At 41.6% G+C, this 23,694-nt stretch overlaps 2 protein-coding genes across 4 annotated transcripts in view; one reads left to right on the top strand and one right to left on the bottom strand.

Annotated features, from left to right (window-relative positions):
• Positions 1 to 882: 882 nt before the first annotated feature.
• Positions 883 to 7,873, top strand: LOC102699027 (ankyrin repeat domain-containing protein 46). The gene is made up of 4 exons (XM_006632736.3): positions 883 to 1,001; positions 1,720 to 2,062; positions 2,164 to 2,322; positions 4,860 to 7,873. The coding sequence occupies exons 2-4, from the start codon at positions 1,752 to 1,754 to the stop codon at positions 5,074 to 5,076; spliced, it is 687 nt and encodes a 228-aa protein (XP_006632799.1). The 5' UTR covers positions 883 to 1,001; positions 1,720 to 1,751; the 3' UTR covers positions 5,077 to 7,873.
• Positions 7,874 to 11,669: 3,796 nt separating this feature from the next.
• Positions 11,670 to 23,694, bottom strand: part of mtm1 (myotubularin 1) — a 34,708-nt gene continuing 22,683 nt past the window's right edge. For 2 of the 3 annotated variants that reach the window (XM_015351456.2, XM_006632737.3), the window contains 6 exons: positions 22,637 to 22,822; positions 19,173 to 19,376; positions 18,330 to 18,422; positions 17,298 to 17,411; positions 16,721 to 16,897; positions 11,670 to 13,869 (listed from right to left, as the gene is read on the bottom strand). In XM_015351456.2, the coding sequence (XP_015206942.1) occupies positions 13,699 to 13,869; positions 16,721 to 16,897; positions 17,298 to 17,411; positions 18,330 to 18,422; positions 19,173 to 19,376; positions 22,637 to 22,822 (945 nt within the window). In that variant the 3' untranslated portion in view covers positions 11,670 to 13,698. The remainder of the gene's footprint in view (positions 13,870 to 16,720; positions 16,898 to 17,297; positions 17,412 to 18,329; positions 18,423 to 19,172; positions 19,377 to 22,636; positions 22,823 to 23,694) is intronic. The other variant, XM_015351455.2, reaches the window with a different exon arrangement.

A 23,694-nucleotide genomic window follows, 5' to 3' on the forward strand; every position in this document is an offset into this window, starting at 1 on the left:
TGCAATTTATTTTTACATTTAATAACCAAGAAGTCAGGAACTCAGTTTGAAAGTCTCAATGAAAGACGGCACCTATTTCAGCACACTGTCTCTGTCACCAGGCAGGGACATTGGATTGTGAATTATTATAATGAATGTACCCAGCATCTATATCATACTGTAACTCACAACTGGCAATCCACTGAAGTGCAGCAGGTTTGAGCCTGGCCTGCACCTGGATGGGAGACCTCCTGGGAAAAGCTATAGTTGCTAGTGGAAGAGGTGATAGTGGGGCCAGTAGGTCCTGACTCTCTGTTGTCATTAAAAATCCCAAGGCACTTCTTGAAAAGAGTAGGGGTGTAACCCTGGTATCCTGGCCTCCTAATAATCTATGACTTGGCTTCATTACTCTGTTCTTCAACCCACTGATAGCTGATGTGTGGAGAGCCTACTGTCCACAGTTTGGTTGTCATTTCATCGTTAAGGTGGATGCTGCACATTATGCAAGAAATTCTTTCTTCTTATTATTATTAAATTCTGTTATGGGTGAAGAGAACCACTTACTGGTCCACCAGTGCTACTTATAGCAGGTGCCCAGTTTTCATGGCGATCTACCATTCCAGTACTGACCAGGCCCAGTCTTCTCAGCTTTTCAGATCTGGCAACACCTTCCTAATTTGCCCTCTACTATTACTACATTGAGTCTTTATACCTTATATGATGTTAAATTCTATTTTGAAAGCTTGTAATGATACCTTTTTTATTTAAAACGGCGATTCTGACTCGTAGATTTAGATTGCTGTGTCTTATATAATGATGGGTCAATCTCCCTTACAAGTGAGTAGGCGGCTCCTGACTGGGGTAACCATGGAAACGAGACAGCTCCTACTGCCGTAAAGCACCCTGATGTAGACGTGAAATTGTCAGGTCCGTTTACGGGTGGTTTGTGTCGTCTTAGATCGGCAACAAAATAAAAAGGAAAAGAGGCATATTTTTTCGGTTCTTTTGCAAAACATAATCAGGTAATGGGTAATACTGCTGCTTTCGGGAAGTTTGCTTAAGACTGCTTATGTAAATACGATGCATGTAAGCGAGTCGTCTTGATGATGAAGGTTTTTTGAAAGGATGTTTTAAGCAGAATCCAATTTAGTGGATCTGTGACGGCTTAGGTGCATCCTAAATTATTTCTTTTCTTTGCTGGAATGTATTTATATTTTATACGATTCTTGGCGTGCATCTGTGCTTAAACATAGGCATCACCCGTTAAGGTACGCTTCGGTTTAGCTCGGGAGGTCCAGGCGATGTCGTGTGTTTATTAATTTGTGATGTAATGGTTTACTATCGGCTCTCCGTTGCGGTGCAGAGTTGGGGCGTACCTGTGGGATCGGTGTGTACCCAGATGAGCGCATCCGATCCGAAGGGGGCGGATGTGAACTCTCCTTTTCTGCGCTTGATGGAGATTTCGTTCTTTATGTTACGATGTTTATGGGACCGCACTCGTGACGCAGTAATTTTGTATTAAAAATAAAAGCAAATCTGGAAAAATGTATTAAATCTTTTCTCGCTTCGTTAACCGTACATGTTTTTTTTAGGGTTAATGTCCAAGTGATGACAGGCTTTCATAGCCCAGTGCGAGTTTGAGGGTGTGACAGACGCGCCGCCTATCTTACCCCAACACCACTTCACTAAAAGTTAACTTTCCAACACACCCTTCCCGGCGCTTGTTTTCTTGTCCCGCAGGTACCCTGGACTTTACCGACACCCACTCAGACATGTCGTATGTCTTCATCAATGACTCTTCCCAAACGAACGTGCCCCTGCTGCAGGCTTGCATCGACGGGGACCTGAACTACTCGAAGCGCCTCCTGGAAAGCGGCTTCGATCCCAATATCCGGGACAACCGCGGTCGTACGGGGCTGCACCTGGCGGCGGCCCGCGGCAACGTGGAGATCTGCCGGCTGCTGCACAAGTTCGGGGCCGACCTGCTGGCCACGGACTACCAGGGCAACACCGCGCTGCACCTCTGCGGCCACGTCGACACCATCCAGTTCCTGGTCTCGAACGGGCTCAAAATTGACATCTGGTAGGTGCAGACCCCCGTCTGTCCCATGTCAGAGTGCTGGGAACTCTTCCGCCCTTTGGGAGGCTGGGGCCTCAACCCGTCTCCTTGTGTTCCTGGCACAGCAATCACAACGGCGCCACTCCCCTGGTGCTGGCGAAGAGGAGAGGGGTCAACAAGGACGCCATCCGGCTGCTGGAGGGCCTGGAGGAGCAGGAGGTGAAGGGCTTCAACCGGGGGGCACACTCCAAGCTGGAGTCCATGCAGCTGGCCGAGAGCGAGAGGTGGGTGTGGGAGGAAGAGAGAGCCTTCTGGAGTACTGCTTGTGTACCGTTCTTTTGGGTCTGGCAGTCTGCCGAGACCCAGTTTCTAAAGTTCCGGCCAAAGCTGACACCAAAGCTGTAGTACTTTGTCTTGTTACTTGTGTGTGATTTTGGTAGTATGAAACAGAATGGTACACGAGGAGTGCACCTGTGATTTGTAGGCACATTTACTGAAGCAGAAAGGTTATGAGACTTGAGCTTTCTAAAGGCTATTCCATCAGTGCCCTCTGCAGTTTGAATGGAAACAGCCTCATAACTTTACTTCTTTACCATCCGGAGTGGTTGATGTTAATGTGTTTTGCTAGCTAATGATCAACTTGAAAAGACTTCTCCCTTCCTGTACCGGCAATACTGTTTAATGAGAAAAGAGCTTCCAAAAGTTTTACCTCAGATAACCTGAGAACACGTAAATGGCAAAACCTTTCAAAACTTGATTCCAGCATCACATCTGCGTCATCTGATACTGGTTCAGTTCAAAAACAGGGCATTGGCAGTAAATGTCAGCAGCCATATTACCCTGCAACTCACAACTGGCAACCCACTGAAGCTCAGCAGATGTGAGCCTGGTCAGTACCTGGATGGGAGACCTCCTGGGAAAAACTAAGGTTGATGCTGGAAGAGGTGTTAGTGGGGCCAGCAGGGAGTGCTCACCCTGCAGTCTATGTGGGTCCTATTGCCCCAGTATGGTGATGAGGACACTGTACTATAAAAAGGTGCCGTCCTTCTGATGAGATGCAAGAGAGAGGTCCTGACTCTCTGTGGTCATTAAAGTTCCCAGGGTGCTTCTCGAAAAGAGTAGGGGTGTAACCCCGGTGTCCTGGCCAAATTTCCAATTGGCCCTTACTAATCATGGCCTCCTAATAATCCCCCTCTATGAATTGGCTACATTACTCTGCTCTCCTCCCCACTGATAGCTGATGTGTGGTGAGCGTTCTGGCGCACTATGGCTGCCGTCGCATCATCCAGGTGGATGCTGCACATTGGTGGTGGTGGAGGGGAGTCCCCATTACCTGTAAAGCGCTTTGAGTGGAGTGTCCAGAAAAGCGCTATATAAGTGTAAGCAATTATTATTATTATAATTATTATTATTATTATTTCTCAAAATGAGAAGGGATGGAACCCCGGTGTCCTGTCCAAAGTTTGCATCTTGGCCTCCTAATAATCCCCATCTATGAATTGGTTTCATTACTCTGTTCTCCTCCCCACTATTGGCTAATGTGTGGTGAGTGTTCTGGTGCACTATGGCTGCAGGTACATTGGTGGTGGTGGAGGGGAGTTCCCATTACCTGGAAAGCGCTTTGAGTGGAGTGTCCAGAAAAGGGCTATATAAACTCAAGCAATTATTATTATAAATGCCTTACTTTCACCCCAAATTACAATAATCTGTGCTGTAAACGTTAAAGAAGCAGTTTTAGACACTGAGACAATAGAATGTAATGGTAGTGTAACTGTTAGTGTTGTTGCCTCACAATTCTTTGGTGAATTTTTAACCACCTTATGGAAGGAGTTTACATGTTCCCCACCAACTCCCCTTCATTTCTGGTATGCCCTCACCTTCCTATGACTTCCTGGTGAGGGTCATTGGTAATTCTGCATTGTCCCTGTGGACCTGTGTGTGCCCTCTGTGGTCTGCACTGGCCTTGCATACCACTCAGGGTGTAGTCCTGCCTGGATAGGCTCTGGGTTACCGTGAGCAGGTATTAGCAGGAGCAGCTGCAAGGATTCTGGGCCAAGAGCTGGAAGGTTGTGGGTTCAGTTCCCAGGTGAGATAGAGTTGTTGTGCCCTTGAACAAAGTACATCACCCATATTGCTCCAGTAAAATACCCTGCTGTATAAGCAGGTACACGTCATGTGCTTTGGAGTGTGGCATTATGTGGGGCTGGGCCCAGGGTGGAGCCCTGCTGGAAGGGGCAACGCCTCGCCTTTGTAGTCCCAGCTGTTTTGGCTTCCAGGTGTTGAGCCCCAGCTGGGCGGGTCCTATATAGGCACACGGGACACCCTCCGACGGGACAAGCAGGGCCACCCCCGGAAGGGGGGAGTTTACACCGAGTGTCCTGGTGGGTGATTGCAACCGCATAAAGTTCTTTTGCCTGTCCCATCATGCAGGCATACATGTGTATTTTTAAAAAAAAATGTATTTAGTTCATGTTTTGTTCTTGCCTTACACACCCTGCTCACCAGACTGCACCCCACTAAATAGGGTAAATCCAGGCTGGTTACCGCTGTGCTAGCGGCTCTTTTCTTCCCCGAGGCTGGACCTAGTTAAATAGGGTAAGCCCGCCCTGGAGGTCACGCAGCACAGGGGTACTCTTTCTTTTTCCACATTATTTTTGGTCCCTGCTGACCTCACACCAGAGCTCCTGTCCCCTCACCTGGGGCGTGGACTTCTTACTGGTGCTTACACAGCTTAACAGGAGTTGAGGTAGTCAGATCCAAGACCAGTGCACCTGGTCGATGGTGTACCTCCATTCTGAAGTATTGACCTGTGTGTCTACAGCGCGATGGAGAGCCACTCCCTTCTGAACCCCAACCTCCAGCACAGCGAGGGGGTGCTCTCCAGCTTCCGCACCACCTGGCAGGAGTTCGTGGAGGACCTGGGCTTCTGGAGGGTGCTGCTGCTCATCGTGGTCATCGCCCTGCTGTCTCTGGGCATCGCCTACTACGTCAGCGGGGTGCTGCCCTTTGTGGAGAACCAGCCCGAGCTGGTGCACTAGGAGGACTCCAGTGGGGGCGGGGACGGGGTTTCTCTTTCATCAGTGCGGACAGACTGTGCTCTCTCTGTTCACTCATCCCACTTCACTTTTACCATTGGCCACTGCACGGTGCTGCCTGCTCATTCCACGTAGGCTGGAGTTTCGATTTAGATACTTTCCTTTGCTGTAAACTGCCCAGCAACGTCTTCAGAGCTTTTTCAGGTAACGTAGTGTCTTTTATATGAAAGACAAGGGGTGGCAGAATGCTTGTCTTCTCCAGAAGTGTGTGCAGAGCAAGTACTTCAGGGGAAGTGCACATGTCCTTGCAAAATCATTGCGAACAATGACCACATTTTACTGCATTATCAATAAGATGTGCTGTAATATATAACAAGAAAAGCATCTCCAACTATGCTTCACTTTTGATTGAAGATAGGGAGTGTTAGTTGCTTCTAGAAATAAATGTCAGACTAGGCTAGCCGTCTTCACGAGATGAAAATTGTTCTTTTTCTCAAAAAAAAAAGAATTATTTAAATTAAGAACCACTTTATTTTAGGCTTTCGGATTCAGATTTTGTTTGGTTACACCTGAACTGTCTTACTCTTCTTTTCCATTCAGGAGATGGAATTACGTTTCACTGCAGCATGATCCACTCACAGCCCAAGGCAAACCCTGGGTGCCAGTCCTGTAATGCTGTTAATTTGATAGTAAATATTCACAAACCCTCCCTTGTTCTGCGATTCTTGCAGTCAGTCCTCAGCAGGTTGGTCATTGCTGAATTAATCTTTATCAGTGCTCCATGATCTGTGGTTTGTGATGTAACGTTCCTCAGCTGCTATCCAGCTTGCATGCCAGAATTTGTCCCAATAATAGAACTCCTGGTTGAGCAGTTGTCAAAGATCTTCTGAAGATGTGGCAATACAGGGTAGTGCAGTGCCTTTAGTTAGTAGTCATGGTCCTATTAGACAGAAATCAGGTACAGGCGGTCTATAGCAGTTGCTCAGTGTTCAGGCACAGTAGTAGATCTGATTCTACAAAAGTCTATAATAGTCTCTCTAGTAAGGCATCATTACCAGTATTTGTTGGTCTATCTTTTAATTGTATAGGTGTTACTGATGTTAAGGTTAAGCAGAATGGAGCAAAAACACTTAGAGAAAGGTTATAGCTTGAATATCATGCACATTAAGTTTTCCATTCTCTTCACAGTAAACCTTATGTGTAGAATATTACCCATAATTCCCATAAGACAAGCATGATGTACTTGCAAAATCATTACTAACCATAAACACATTTTACAGCATTAGCATTAAGATACAGTATATATACTGTAGCAAGAACAGCCTCTCAATTAATGCTTTGCTTTCAATTAAAGATAAGGAATTTCAGTTGTCTCTGCCTCCAGTATTATTTCTACATGAAGTTACTGGAGGAATGTTTGTGTCTGGTTAAAGCAATGCATCTTGCATAGAGATATTTCTTTAGTGCAACCCTTTTTATTAAATTCTTAAGAAATACATTGGATCTCTTGTTTTCAAAGCCAGTGGGAAGGAGGCTAAATGTCCTTTTAGGCTTTCTTTAAATAGCAACTAGTTTCAAAACGGATATTCTATATCTTTTCTTATACAAAAAAAGGCAGACATTTTTCAAGGGAGAGAAGGGGAAAATTCCTTTAAGGTTTCCACAGTAAGAAAGTGTTGTAACATTTCATTCTTAAAGCTATCCAACTTAACAACCACAGCTAATAACAGCAGCACATTAACCATGATAATTGCAGCACTGCTGGCATATCACCTTAATTTTCTGCATCTTGAGTGGTCCATCATTAAGTCTCACAGACAGAACCCAGGGGAGAGGTCAACCCCACTCAGAGTCTATCCTGTCTGCTCCTCTCAAGTTGATCTCACTACCTCTGGGTGCATCCAATTGTAACCTGACTTTTCTCCTTGATTTCCCCCATTGCCACACCTCACCAAAACACAGATTCAAAACATAGCTGAAAAGCTTCCTATGTTAACTTCAAAATGTGGATATGCATGACTTGTAAGTAACACACAGAACGGCTGTAGTTTATTAGAAACTGATGTACTATAATTAGTGGATTGATCAGTAAACTTCAAACCAGATATGGAAAGATGGTGGAATAAATACATCAGAGTTATCATGGCAAGTTAGCCGACAGCACAGCCTATTCCTGGTTAGGTCTTTGAACCAAGTTTGCACTTGGACAAGCAACTGTCTTGCACAATACCAACCCTTGCCCATTTCTTGCAGCTAGATAAGAGTACAATAGTTTCAAAATAATTGCAGTAAAGAGTTAAACTTACTCCAGAGGGCAGGAGCTTGGATTGAGAAAGTATTTTCTGGATTAGCCTGGTCTGGGATTTTAAGGACTTTCACAGAGTTTTAAAGGTGGCTAAGTTTTGAGATTATGGGCTACAGTTGAACATTTTTAATTTATCATTAAATCTGTAGGTTTCCGTTGTCTTCCTTTTACATAATTTGTTGTTATGGATTCGAGTCTTTTCCCTTTTGTTTGTCATGAGCTTGTTTTAACTTGTAAATAAAAGGGGTTATCCCAGTGTTAAGGAATTTAGACCTGACATCTTAGATGGTTTTCACCATGAATTGGTTCTTATGAAATGTTTCAACCTGTATACTCACATTTAGACATGAAACAGTTTGTGAAACCTTCATATTTGATCATTGTTTTTTGCACATTATAAGTTTGTAGTTGTCTATGACTGCATTTTCAGTGTTGTGTTGTAGAATTTATTTCTTATCTTGAATAAACAATTAAAGCATAATCTTTTTCTCTTAACTTTGCCTTTGCAGTTTATTTTAGTCATAGTCCAGTGTAATTCCTGGTGTTTCTGAAAATGGGTTTGATTGAACGGTCAAAGATATAAAATCAAACCCTGGGGCATGAGGGTTTGATTGAACTAGCACAAAGTTCTGCACTCACATTTCATCACCAGTTGGGTTTCTGTTGAGCATTCATAGCTTACACAGAAACAATCAGACCTGCAACTTCTGTCAGTCTGTCTGTGCTACAATGGTAAAAAAACAGGATATTCAGAATATCAAGTTGAATATTCGTACACCGGGTTTATAAAAAGGGTTTGAAAAAACAGTAAAAGAATAGAAAACTTAACACCTAAAAAAAAAAACAAATAACAGGCTAACAGCCATATCACTCTGCAACTCACAACTGGCAGCCCACTGAAGCAAAGAAGAGACTGAAGAGACTAGTAGATTTTATATTGACATTTCAATCTTTTTACAATTTTGTAATGGTAGAAGAAATTGAGAAAAATGGTACTTACAGTGCCTTGCGAAAGTATTCGGCCCCCTTGAACTTTTCAACCTTTTGCCACATTTCAGGCTTCAAACAAAGATATAAATTTTTTATTTTATGTGAAGAATCACCAACAAGTGGGACACAATTGTGAAGTGGAACGAAATCTATTGGATTTTTGAAACTTTTTTAACTAATAAAATTAAAAGTGGGGCGTGCAAAATTATTCGGCCCCCTTGAAGCTTGGGAAATCTTTTTGTATCCAAATCCGGCTTTAAACTTCTCCACAACAGTATTACGGACCTGCCTGGTGTGTTCCTTGGTCTTCATGATGCTCTCTGCGCTTTCAACAGAACCTTGAGACTATCACAGAGCAGGTGCATTTATACAGAGACTTGATTACACACAGGTGGATTCTATTTATCACCATCAGTCATTTAGGACAACATTGGATCATTCAGAGATCCTCGCTGAACTTCTGGAGTGAGTTTGCTGCACTGAAAGTAAAGGGGCCGAATAATTTTGCACGCCCCACTTTTCATTTTTTTATTAGTTAAAAAAGTTTCAAAAATCCAATAGATTTCGTTCCACTTCACAATTGTGTCCCACTTGTTGGTGATTCTTCACATAAAATAAAAAATTTATATCTTTATGTTTGAAGCCTGAAATGTGGCAAAAGGTTGAAAAGTTCAAGGGGGCCGAATACTTTCGCAAGGCACTGTATCACTCTGTACTTCTCAGGTACAAGGTTTCTGGTTTTCCTTGAATCTCAAACAGTCAAATATCAGAAATTCCAAGCTGACAGAAAGAAAATCTTGTTTGGAGAGGTTTATTTTATAATCCAAGGCATTTTAGAGAAAAGATAAACACTAGTTCTTCATTCACAACTCTTCCACTTAGCATTAATAATCTGAGGACAAATAACCTACTCTATATAATTCTTCCAAGCATCGACTCCCTTTGAGCTGCAAAAAAAACTTTCTTGACTAAGCCCCACTGAATGAAAGGCGAGCTCCTTTTTATCTATATGACATCCAGGTGATCTAATTAGGCAATGGGACACCTAAGAACTTGAGTTAATTGATAAAAAGAAACATTGAACACCTGGACAAATGTACAATTGCCACCTCTACTGGTACGAATAGTGGAACTATTGTTACATTATCACCCCAACAGGAGGTACGTAGGGTTCAAGTCAAAAATAGGGCTTGAACTAAACAATATTGATGGCATGTTTTATTATGTTGAACCATCTAATTCTGTAATTGAGAACGATCATGAAATGGCTGAGAAGTAGTGTCTCAGAGGCAACAGAGGCAGTCTAGCATCCAAGTAATACCAGCGTTAATAAATTGTTATACTGAAAAAGCTGACTTAATGGATGCCTTTAAGCAACGGTTTGCTATCAGTCATAGGTTTTTAAGCCAAGCAAGCAAGATGAACCAAGTGTTACAAACCAAATGAAGGTCTTTTGGTTTGGAGAGTTACCAGCCTAATGACTATAACGAAGCAGATAAGTCCAATTAAGGAGGATATACCTTGATTTCCACTGTCTTGAATATATGGAAATGAGAGGCAATACAGACTAGAAATCTGTGAAATTATCAGTAATTAAATGAATGAAAATTAATTGTTCTATTGCCTTTTAGGTCTTGCACATCTAGATAGACTTATAGGGCCATTAGAATTACACCAGGAATATTCATGTGGTAGTCATGTGGCATACTATCAACATCACGGCATTCAGCTGGGTCAAACTGCACAGCAAGACCCTAGAGTTGATGTTTCCACTGTTAAAACATACCTGCAGCCTAGTGTGCAACTACACTCCCAGGCATGAGAGTTATCCTTGTTAATCCAAAAAAAGTATCCTTCCCAACTTGAGGTGGGTGAAGCGTCAGTTTTCAACCAGGAGTCTGAAAACATCCAGGGACCACCCAGAATCAAAAGGTCAATTTCCCCTGTAAGCATAGTACTGTCTAAAATTAGCATTCTTGCACAGATCCGTCAACTGGCAGTGGTGTTTTCAAACGTGAGGAGGCCGGTCATCCAGTCTTGCTCAATTGGTAGCTTGGCAGTACAGTGATTCTAACATTCTGTGCGGTCCAAACATTGGACTTCAACCAGCTGGATGGAAAGTGTTCAGAAGCTACAGCTCTGGGTAAAGAAGTAAGCCCTAGTCTCAGTCTTCAACAAATTCCCTTTCAGTGCCCAGGTGTGACCCAGCAACCTTATTTCACTTTCAGGTCTGAAATACTCCACCTGGGTTCATACCCTATCTGGACCCTGTAGGATTTAATTTACTCGGATCACCAACTGTTTTCAAAACCTATTGTTCAAGACAGAATAGATTAGTTCTTTACAACCTCTCTGTATACGACAAGGAATTACTTGAATGCTAGAGTCTCATTTTTACATTATGATGAACCGTACTGAGAAATGAGGTCTTAGCAAAAGCTTGAGCATAATGTCCCTAGATTTAGATTCCAGGTGTTCCTGTATCCCCTAGCAATCCATTTGCTTTGCTTATTACAAACACCATTCACATGTAGTTTGCTGCAGTTCAGAATAACCCATGTACTATGCATCCTATACCGCTTCTCCTGCATAGCTCGCTTTGTTCTTCTTAATCTTAAATATATTTTGCCAAGTGCTGGCCTACTCCATAATTTTGTCTGAGCCTTTTTGTAATTCCCTTGCTTTCTATATTTACTAACTGTAGATCAGAAAGAGCACCAGGCCCAATACGTCCCTGAGACACACCACTATCAGTCATAGACAGCAACCGTGCAATTAGCGGTTACGTCCTTTAACATTAAGGAACATTTCCTTTCTTCCCTTTTTTTTATTGTTTGTTAACCACTCTTCAATTTTTGTGTTGCCATTTGGAGTCCTTGCTGAGAGAGAATTTCGGGAAAGGGAAAACCGCTAAGCTCTCCTGATTTCCACAACTTACTAAGTCCTTACAAAACTGGTGACACTGTGCTCAATTATGCATAGATTCAGATAAGAAGATACATACTGAGACCTAATCATTGCCGTACCCTGCCACCAGACACAATTGATACTGTGACAATGGGTGTATATCCCACTCATCAGAAGCACAATGTGTTGTGAGAACTAGCTGGCAGGTGAGGACATCCTGTGCCGGCTTCACTCTCATTATGGTGAAGGTCTTCTGCAATATAGAGACTAGTAATAGATTTCGTGTTTGCTATTCAATGCTTTTACAGTCTATAATGGTAGCAAAAAAAATAGAGAAAAACAGTACTTTATCACTCTGTACTTCTGGATGTGAATGAAGACAAGGCAACAATGCTTCTTTCTGTGAACTGTTTATTTCCCCTTCCCCTCTTTCAGGAATAAAAAATGTTAATGTCCTTAAACAATCCCCCCCAATGTGGTACATCTTGGTATTACAACTACCCTGGTCTGAGGGACGGAGAAAAGACTGCAGAGCAAAGTTCAGTCACAACCTGATAGTTCTCACTCGGGTCTCTGTTCCTCAAGTATCCGTGTAAGTTTTAGGAAGGTAAACCCTTTCAAAAAGTTACCAGTTATTTTGCTCTGTGTTTCCTCCCCCACAAAAAAAATAGAGAGACAAACAAATTAATATCTTAATTTGGCAGCAGTTTTACAAATACTCCATTTACATCACAATCGGTACAAAGTCTCTGCTGCTTAACCTAAAGCATTCTAAAGATCAGTGCATAAAAGACAGCAGATTTTATTTTTGAAGAGAAGGAGGTTAAAAAAAGCAGTTATGGTATTCAAGGGTCCTCTACGGTACACTTGTCTGGGCCTCTTGGATCTCTACAGCCATAAAGCTTCAGCTCCTCAAGGTAATCACGCAAGCTAGGTTTCTGAACTTTAACTTAATTAGAATTATTTACAGAATTGAGGACTACCTAACATTAGAGCATATATATATATAGTTTAATTTTCTCTATAAGATAAAACAGAAGCTTATGTAACTAGAATCCTATTGTAGACATACATGTTAAAACCAATAAAGAAAACTATCTAAGAAAGAAGTCAAAGATGCTGTTCTCCTCAAATTAAAAAAAAAAATCACCGGAGTCCAGCCATATATCTGATTCAAAACGATGAAAATGCCAACAAGAAAAACAGAAATGAAATCTGTCGAGTAAAACAAAAAGCAGGCAAAAGAAATTTTTGTTTTAAAGAACAACTTTTTTTTTTAAATCTTTCTTCTTATAAAACAGCCGAGCTTTACACTAAATAAAATAATTATATTTTACAACAAACTATAGAAATTCAAACAGTAAAATAGGCTTTCTGAGGTAATTACAGAGTTACTGTACGTGTGAATTAAAAAAAAAGTACAGAAATCATTTTTCCAAAATAATTGCAGTGATGCTGCCTTCTCCAGTTCAACAGCAGATGCTCGTGTTACAGTCTTCAAATGCTGATGAAGTTCAGTCATTCATATTACCGTAAGCAGTACAAATAACAGGTTACACTTCATTGGGAAATCCTTTCCAGCCAGCAGTGTGTTTTTCTGAAACAGTTCCTCATTGAATTTCTCCATCAGGATAATCTATTTTCAGTGGATCCCCCAAGATAATCAAGGCACAGAATAAATGTAACCCAGATCCTAGACGTCTTTACAATAAAAGCTGATGGCTCTTCGGATTGACTTGATAAATTCCCCAACGAACAGTGAGCTGCCAGACAGGAGTGCCCCATAATCCCGAACAGCTCTTTCCAGGAGCAGTCAGGAAGCGTATGTCAAGTGAAGGAAGCATAGATTCATTTTTCAGGCTTGCTGGTCATCAACAGGTAGGAGAATGGTGAAACAGAGCATTCCCTTCTCCCGGCAAGCAGCGCAAATAACTTTTACTGCGTGGTTTTGACTTTACCGTTAAGCGTTCACACTCTTTTTCTTGTTTTTGAAATTCGAGGAGGCATTTTTAAGCGTTCGGTCTCCTCCTCCAACAGCTCTATTTGATCCGTTGTGTTCGAATCCAGAAAAAGACACTTTTGTGCAGCACTGTACTACACATCTGTACACGTGAACATTTAGCAATCTTCCCTCCTCGTTAATTACTTCTATCCCATCCAGCCTTATAGCCTGCGTCTCTGATTACTGGAAGACAAATTTAATATTTCGCTTCAAAGTGTAAATGACTAAATTCAGGATGAGACGAAAAGGTGTGGGAATAGCTTTGAGCCACGTGAAGAGCTATGAGCTTTCACTTCAAGATGCCCCCGAGGAAATGAGTTTAAGGCTTTGAAACAGTCTAGTGACGTGAAGGCTGTATTGTGACTTATTGCATTTTCATCTACACACTCCCTGAGGACGGATGGGGGGCGGGGGTCTCCTCTCAGAACTGAGTCTGTATGTGCTGGACGATCTGGGTGGGAGAGGCGGGAGAGCTGGTGGAATTGTTGGCGATCCTTCCAGAGTCGGACAGCTGCAGCTCCTCCAGCTTCTTGAGGTACTGATCGCGCAGCGCCAGGAGCTCCCTGTAGCGCTGCTCCACTGGGTTCTGCTGCTGCAGGACAGAGAGGCAGGTCAGTCGGAGCTACTGGAGCTCTTTTTCCTCTCGCTAATTGCTACACATGAGTCTTACTTACCCAGAATGCCATGGGCAGGGTTTAACACAGGTGTACAGATGGTTGATATTATTTCAAACATGATTGATATTAGGTATTTAGCAGATGCCTTTCTACAAGGCAACATGCACTTGACACAATCAACGACCTGCTAAATCCTAATTCAAAAAGCGTAGACCATTCTAACGGGTGCAAAACATTATTAACATCAAGGCTGCTCACAAGAATCTAAACAGTTTCTTTTCTCTGCCTTGACTCAGGTGGCACAGAATTTGTTAGCAGATTTACAACAGTTCTGCGGCTCGCTCTCTTCTGAAGCAGGTACATCTGAACCTCTCATTAGAGCACAAAGTTAATCAACTCAATACAGGGAGCCCAAACAGCTGAGACACGTTGAGATAGTTTTTTATTTTGCAAAACAAAAACACAGACAAAAAAAAAGTTGGCATGAAGACAACTAATGAAAGTGACTGCACACAACTGGAAATTAGGGAGTGAAAACAGGGAGCCTCTTTACGCAAAGAGTGGTGGGTGTCTGTTACAGGCTGTCAAGTTGTTGAAGAAAATCCCCTGGGGATCTTTAGGTGAAGGGTGGATGTGATCTTTGAAGGAAAGTCAGGTTGCTTGTTGTAAGTGTTGCTGCTGGACCAGTAGGTAGTGCTCCTTCAGGTCAATCAGTGTTTCCTTGCCAATTCCCCAGTACTGTATGTGGGGACACTTTGCTGCAGGAAGTGCTGTCCTTTAGATGAGACCTTAAATGGAGGTTCTAACTACTTAGTCATTAAAGATTACTGCACTCTTTATAAGAACAGAAGTGTTAGCCCTAGAAAAAATCCTCTTTAGCCTTGTATAATCTGGCTTTGCTAAAATTCCCCCTTAATTCATTCCTTCTCTGATCTGCTGTGCATTGGTACAGAAATCCTGCTGCACATTCCCAGATGCGGCTGCGCTGCAGTGGTGTGTGAACTGAGTCCCCTCCTATACATAATCGTTTGGGATGAAATGCACTGTATAAATCCAAGGACGTATCTGTATTGTTCATCTTCAATAAAGCCAAAAGGCCAACTATTACCTTAGTCCTTTAATGACAAACTAGATGAATGCCCCAAATTACTAATGAATACAGACTAATTTAGTAATTAGTAAAAATGGCTAATTTTCATTTTTTGTTAATGCACTGTGTATGCATTAACAGGCATTATATGCCTTTTAAACTCATGTTTAAAATAATTTAAAAATAATTATTTGCAATACTGCATACAGTATATAAAATGTCAACTAACTGACAAATAATAATTGGAACACTAATTTCTGATATGCTAAGTAGAAAACAATTTTTCTGAATCATTTTTAAGGCTAATGATTTACTCAGTTATTATGGGATTTTTCACAAACCTCTTAAGAATGGTCTTTGAATCTGCAACAACTTGTCAAACAATAAAATATTTAATGACTTCAATGAAGCACTTTTGTATGAAACATTCTTCGATACAAAAGTGTTAATACTTTAACAGGAATACACAGACTTTCAGTGTCCTGTTCATGGGTAAGAACACATGAGGTTTTCGTTATTATTATTGAAGTGAAGAAAAGAGGATTGTCCTGTTCACTAAGTCACATTCTGTCTAGCAGCACAGCAGATATAAGAAGTTTAGATTAAATCCTTCCTCATTAAATTAGGAACATCCCGCCTTTGGCAAGAGAGGAATTGAAAAAAATAGACAAAGCCGAAAACCACAAGCCAGATTAATTAGATTTTGAATACAACCACTGAGAAATGGTTGGAAAATTGGCAGTGGGTTGCTTAATTACTTGAAAGATTATAGGCTAGTGGCATTTGTTTTGAATTCATTGCCTGTCTTATCTGTCCTGCAGTATTTAATGAATAACTATTTTCTATGCTGAACTCACTTCTGTGCTTTTTTTTTTCTACGGGCTTCAACAACATGGCTGGGTAGCTTGTTTCAGACCCCCACAGTCCTGTGTGGAAGATAGTGCTTCCTGCTTTCAAATTTTAATGCCCTCCACATAGACAGTTTCCTCTTATGTTTTCTGTGTATCCCTGTTGATACTGCAGTAGCCCACTAGTGTTATTCTGTCAAAAGTCTTGGAAGATTTTTAAGATTTCAATCTGAATATTACTAGATGGTCATGAGTTCCTCAGAACTTTGAAACATACTTGTCTTAATGAATACGTACTGTATGAACAAAAATCTTGGAAACTATTCACTGATTCATCAGAGTTGTAGTTAGTGACAGAGGATGTAGATAAGGGTTAAGATGCAAAATGAAGAACAAATGACAGTATTCTGTTATACTAGAATGTCTCTGAAACCACGCTGTGTAGCCCAATTTTCCAGGTCAGTTTTAAGAAAAGGGTAAGACTCCAGAGATGGCTCAGGTAAAAATGCTGTAAGCTAACTTGTAGAACGATTTTCCAAAAAGACAGAGGCACTGGCACATTTGGCACTTTCATCAAAAAACTGAAAATGGACTTTTCTGTTCCAGGTTTCATTGTTTTCTATGCTTTTATGATTTGTAGAGATTTTTTTAAATACTGTTTTTACTTGTGTCAAGTCCTTTAAGTCAAAGGAGCTATATAAAACAAAAGTCGATGATTATGATTACTGCGTGCACCTTGCTCTCACACCTGTGCTGCTGTGAGGATTGTAAAGGTGACTGAAAATAAATAACACCCGGCTGGTTCATAATTGGAGGCTGTTAAAATAAATGCCAACCAATTCCAAAGCTGAAAGAACAACCCAATGTCTATTGCTACGGTTATCCTACCTGCTGTCTTATTCGTGGATTCCACCGGATGTAGTAAGACACCCACAACTCTAGATGGCGCATACTGGCTACAGGATATAGAACCCGGTTGCACTCCATTGTGTAGAAGGGATTCAAGTACTTCGACTTGTCACTATTGATCATAGACCACAGAGAGACCGTCTTCGTTTTCACTTCCTGCAAAAGAAGCACATCAGCTGCTTAAATTGGAGAACAGTAGGAGAACCTACTGACATTTCAAACAAGACAGGAAACAAGAGCTGTTTGTACTTATAAGTGCTTTGCTCTGATACAAAATTATTGACAAGTCAATGTCTTTACCATGGTATATTGCTTAGATGATCATATCACCCTTTGCATGAAAAAGAAACCAGCAAAAATCTTATTACCAGGAGGTTCCTGGTTCACGTCCTGGCTGTGCCACTAACACACTGGCCCCCTGAGTAAACCATTGAATGTTCTTGTGCTCCATCCATCAGTAGACTCACCTACTGTACCTCACCTATTCTATAGGAAACGTACCAATTACTACTTGAACATTCTGACCCACACCCAGTCCCGTATGACTTGTTCTTACATTGGCATCTCTTGCACTTTCACAGTTGTACAAGAACGTTCCAAATCGACAGCTGTAAAGGTGGTCTAGAATGGTGATCAGGAACTGCTCGTTGAACTCGAAAGCTGTGGGAAACTGACACAAACGAGAAAATGGCATGGTTTTCAAAAGTCCAGCCCTGCCAAGAACAATAGTATTTAGCTTTATGGAACAGGTCCAAAGCAGCTATACGCAGTTTATATTTAACAATAGCAAAAGCAAGCCAGTTTTTCTAATGCTTTAAAAAAGCTTTAGTAATGACAATGTTCAGTCGTTGTTTTTTTCAGCTACTGCTTCTAATGTGCCAAAACAACAATGCAGCCCTGCCTAGCAACAACCAATAAGGGCCGTCCCCTCAGGGACAGGTGTCCTCAGCACTGTATTCCACTTGCTCACAGTGGTGACTGCAATAACACTAACCAGCTGTGTTTATAGGGCTGGCTAATCAAGGTTACAGGCTTAAATGGAAAATAAAGTTCAGCTGGACTTTTTTGGGGTAGGTGCCTTGTGAGTTAAGAAAACTTCTTACGTACAGTATAGTGTGTGGTAGTAGCAACTTTGAAGTTTCCAGCTCCATAAACTATGAAGAGCAATACAAAAGACAACAGCCCTCCTAGTTCTTGTACATTACCTTGTAAGATAATGTAACCATGCAGATATTCCCTGATCATCTTTATATCTGATCTCGAATCACTCTTTAACTAGATACATCAAATGAGACCAAATTCTCATCTACAGTGACACCTGCTGCACAGAAGATACATTAGTGAAAAGAATAAAAAGTAAATAACACAAGAGAATATAATATCACTGGATTTGATTGTGATGTTAAGTTTGATAGAAGTATTAAAGTACATCTTAAATGGTTTCTTGGCAGAATATTATCAACCACATAATCTCATCTCTTTGTTTCTTGAAAGATCTCAGGGAATCTGAGAAAAGGATTTGGCAAGCTTGTTCCAGACACCCACTGCCTTTTGAGTAAAGCAGTGCCTTCTGGTTTAAATGGTTTACCTGCTTGGTCATCTGCCATACACAGTCGATAAACTGGAGCAGAATCGGAGACCTGTCTGCATCTGCGTGGTTCTTGTCACCATGACCGATTCTCTAGAAAGAAAACAAACAGCGGCCTCAGCACATTTCAGATAAATCAGCTTACAAACGGGCAGATTTTCATCAATGAAACAGAGACCAAGTCCTAATAAACCTCCGAAATGTTTTCTGAAAAAAAGTATTTGTTTAAGATGGTTCAGGGATTTTGCTCAAACTTTATCGAATCGTTACAAAACAAGAACAATTAAGGCAGTTGGTTTATTTTTGTACATAGAACTAAGGTCTGAAATGTTACACACTAAATGAACAATGCGTACTGTAATAGCAGAAGTAAGACTTAATAAGACTATCCTCTTTCTCGATAATTATGCTGCTCCAAATGTGATTCTCCAGACCAGCACCTACCCATTAGAGCAATAAAGGTGAAATTTATAACTGGGTTCATGCTGAGAATTCCAGACATGACGGTTTTTAATCTTTTAGATGGGTATAAAAGTCAATTCCAAATTCTTGTCTCAAGATTTCAGCCCATAAAACACTGTTGGAGGCTGGCACACAGTGGACCTGACCTGCAACTTAATAATCTTAATAGCTCATTCTCTCTTAGATGTGTGGTTTCGTACGTGGAATATTTTAATATTTCTTATATGTGCAGTTCCCTAAGAAGTGTGACAGTAAATTTTCTCGTAGATGTGCAGGTCACTGCCAATTGATACAAGGAGGGGAGCACTGCTTTAAGCTTTGTATGTGGTTAAAGAGGGACCCGAAAACGAAAAAATAAAGCTGCTCTGGGGAATTCCTTACAGAACTGAACTTGTGACCGAAGCTGATCCACTCCTTCTGGACCAGCACTTGAAAGCCGGTCAGAGTCCTGTAGAAGCTGTCCAGCATCAGCATGGCCAGGGAGGTGAGCTGGGCTGTGCGGTCCCACCCATCGCTGCAGTGCACCACCACGGAGTTCCCAGACGAAATCTTATCTGCCACCTGGATAGCACCAGCCAGGACTAACTGTGGAGACAAGAGATCCACCATATTTAAAACAAGCATCCCCACACCCGGCACCGCAGTCCCCATTTCCCCCCCACTAATACAACTACAGTTCTCTCTTGAGTCTCAGCACAAGATCTTGCATGCCACAGGAGGCTAAACTACCAGACGCCACTAGCTGGGACAGCGTCTGCTCCACTTTGTGCATAGTGTTGTGTTATACATATTATCCCTGTCACAGCTGCTCGTCTAAATATGGCAGGGTCTGACAGAAACAGAAGCGACATTCATTTTGAAACCGTTTGATTTTAATAACTGTGGGGGGAGGGGGGGAAGGAGAACAAAATATCACATAGTTGTAAAACCAAAACATCTGAAGCAACACGTACGGAAAAAAGATCAGGATGGGGGTTTTTACTGGGACTGGCAGCAGTGGGGGAAGTCCCTAACTTCAGTTGGGGAAGCTTACAAATGGCTGAGCCCTGCTGATAATTCCTGGATTGGCTGTTGTGATTTCTCAGCAAAGGCTGTGTCAGCTTCTGCCTGAAGAGGAGCAGTACTGGTGTCGGCACACAGATAAGTAGTATGTGGCTTGATGATGATAATGACGACGATGACGACAATGTGATGGTCAAGGCTCTGGACTCGGTTAAATGCTGGTGTTTATGGGTTCACATCCCAGGTGGGACACTGCTTAAAGTCCTTCACTCAGATTGCTCTAGTTAGTATGCTGTTGTGTAATGGTTCTCCAGGTTGTCCTTGTAATTGTCTTCTCAAATTACTTACCTGGTGAAATAAAGCAATAAATTTGGTGCTTTGTGTCACAAAGGATCTCAAAGCACTTCACATACAGAAATATGGAATATAATAGAAAGTGCATCCTCAACTGATGTGCTGCCCCACCTGGGTGACAGGCAGCAGTTCTGCTGCACAGCAGATCAGGTGCAGATGTAAGGAACTACTTCAGCAATAATAATAATAATAATAATAATAATAATAATAATAATAATAATAATAATAATAATTGCTTACACTTATATAGCACTTTTCTGGACACTCCACTCAAAGCACTTTACAGGTAATGGGGACTCCCCTCCACCACCACCACCAATGTGCAGCCCCACCTGGATGATGCAACAGCAGCCATAGTGCACCAGAACACTCACCACACAGCAGCTATCAGTGGGGGTGAGAGCAGAGTAATGAAGCCAATTCATAGAGGGGGATTATTAGGAGGCATGATTGGTAAGGGCCAATGGGAAATTTGGCCAGGACGCCGGGGTTACAACCCTACTCTTTTGAGAAACGCCCTGGGATTTTTAATGACCACAGAGATTCAGGACCTCGGTGCAATATGCACCAGTACTCAGAGTGGGTACATGCAGTCTTTCCACTGAGGAGGCTGTGGTGTGCTGGGCTGAAAAGTAACTGGCTTTTCCAAAAAATAGGAATAATAAAAATGGAGTTTTCATTCAAGCAGTTTATTCCTCCAGGCCTGCTTATGTTATGCCTCGACAACCAACTGTGATTCTGTAACCATTTAACACTGTCAAACCTAGGCATTCCCCTTTCTGAAGTTTGTATTGCAGACAAAACACCTTAAAGAAATACTTGTTTTTTTAATCTTGAGGGCTTCTGTTAAATTGTCCTTCTAATCTCTGTTTACTCTCCAACACATCTGGGCTCTTAATTCACAATCCATTTGCCACCTGTTAAAGAGTGACAGCATGATGTATTATCACTCCAGTTGAATCCACATACTGAAAAAATGTAATTTAATAATCATCACCTTTTCTTACCAAGGTTACAGAGTTGGCAACGCTGGCAAAGTCTTCTCTCCTGTTTTCATTAAAGCAATTTGAGGTCACGTTTGTTTCAAGAGTAAAATAATTTAATATGGAAAAACATACACTCAGGTAATTAACTTAGAGTAACTGTGTTAAACAAAAAGTCTCCCCATCCCCCAGAGGCACAAAAGCATGAGCAATGACAAATTCTGCATAAACAACACAATGACCTTTTATGTTTTGTCGTGTTAACTTAAGTGCCTGAATACAAGAAAACAGCAGTTTTAACACGTTAGTTACAGTTCAAGGGCTTACATCATTCAATTTACAAATGATACAGCGATAACACCCCCAGGAACACCTCTTGTGTTGGACAGTTAGAGAGGATGGTACTGTATCTTAATAGTTATTGCTGTTTAACTGAAATCACAGGCCCTGAAGCCGTTTTACAGACTTGACAACATAACATAACATCATGATGATGAATCCGGTCCATACACTTACACATACTCACCAGTCACAGCACTTTTTAATATTATAAAAAATGTTTGGCACAGAATTTGTACAAATCTCTAAAAAGTAGAAGTTGCTTTCTGAGCAGTTCACAAAACATCTCTGATGAAACTAAATGCATACTGGTGAAGCAACAGCTGCAAAACAACTGTCCAGCATGTTCCACTGTGCTTGTCCTTTATCTACTACTGCTCTTCAGACATTTATGTCTCAAGATGGTGTTTTCAGGTGATTATGTTCTGTCGAATCTGTTGAACACTGCTTTTACCATTTAACACTGTTTAAAAGTACTACCTAACCCTCTCTCTTTTTTTTGTAATTGTATCCTGTCCTCTCCCTTTAAGGTACAGTATAAGCAGACACACTGCACTTGATTTAACTGGAGGCGGGAAACGTCTGCGACAGAAATACTTTCTGCCAAGTTGGCAGAATCCAGTGTTGTTACTGTGAAGAGCATTAGTATTAGTGTTGCGGCCAATAACTGATAGCTACCTGTATTCCATGAAGAAGAACTATCACAACGGTTTATCAATGGAGTTCCACTGCAATACTCAATAGGCAACAGTCTTATTTTTAATTTATAATCATCAAAATACCCTTTTTTTAATATCGATTTTTTAATAGCCAATCGTGTGTTTTTCAAGTCTGTCCTGAAAGCTACGAACCCTGTGATCGCACACAGGGATGTGCAGGCTGACTCCTCTGACCAGTCCACCCTCAAGCCACTCTACCTTTAACATGGGACAGACAGCATAGTCCCGTAAAAAAGATTCAGCTAACTTATCCCTCACCAGGATGCCCGTAAGGCCTGGGAGGGTGCAGGGGGGCGCTGTGCTTGCTGAGAGATGAGAGAGCCCTGGCCAACTAATACCAACCTCCCCACAGAGGTACTTGGCCAATTGTGCACCATCGCCTGGGGAAACCCAGACACATGACCCACACAGGCGTCCCAACACTCTCTTACTGTAACCGGGGACGTACCTTGATGTGCTCCAGCCAGTGCGTGGATTCTAGGCTGGAGAGCCAGTGGGACTCCTCCACGTTGGGATAGACAATGTCCTTCAGCTTCTTCAAGGACTCCCTCATGACATGGATGTTGTGGATGTCCAGGAAGACCAGCTCGGCATTCTGATAGGCGTCGTCTCCTTCGTACCCTCCTCCGGTGGCCTGTCACACACAAGACAGCCAGCCTCAATCCCAGAGTCTTGACAACGCCCCTAAGAGCAGAGCCCAATGACTGCTCTCCCAGGCAGGGCTTAACCCCAGACAAGGGATGACCACTGCTTGAATACGGCCGATGATCAGTGACGAGTACAAACGTTTTCAGATATAGAGCTTACCTATAACTCTAGAAACAAAGTTTCACTGAAGTGCACCACTAACCCAACTTGACAGACGTGCCTGAAGCAGAACATGGATCAGTCATGTCTTAAAAATCGAAAACTGGTAGAAAATATCCACAGTAACAGAGGAAACAAAAAAAACGTCCCTAGGGATTATTTAGTCTGCGTAATACTTTCTTAGAAGCTACATGTTAAAACATCATCCATAATACTTAATGACTATATCAGTCGATTTCCATTAATCCAGAAATTTCTATTAATATAGCTCCAAGGGTGTGAGAAAAGACAAAGAGACCAGTGCTACTAAGCGATCTAGATCCACGATGAGCTTAGAAGAAAAATTTGAAGTGAAGGACTAATAGGACTAAGTAATAGTGCTGTCTGCCTGTTGTTTGGCAAAAATAAATCTACAGTACAATTCTAACAATAAAGAAAAGTGAGGAAACTGTCAGACTCAGTGTATGTGGAATGGCGACATTGCTTTAGGGTCTTGTACCTGGTCTACATGGGCAAAATCAGAAATCAGAGATTCTGTCAGCAATTTTAAATTATTTAAAAAAAATATATTGTTTTTCTTTACTCCATTGTTATTTTTTACAGGTGAAAAAATGTGATTCCAGGGATTTTAATAGGTTGAAACACGACCTCAGCTTATCTAACTCTATTGCTATACAAGACATAAAAAGTATTTGTCAC

The sequence above is a fragment of the Lepisosteus oculatus genome, chromosome 8 (assembly GCF_040954835.1).
Source record: "Lepisosteus oculatus isolate fLepOcu1 chromosome 8, fLepOcu1.hap2, whole genome shotgun sequence".
In the NCBI taxonomy this organism is placed as follows: Eukaryota; Metazoa; Chordata; class Actinopteri; order Semionotiformes; family Lepisosteidae; genus Lepisosteus; species Lepisosteus oculatus.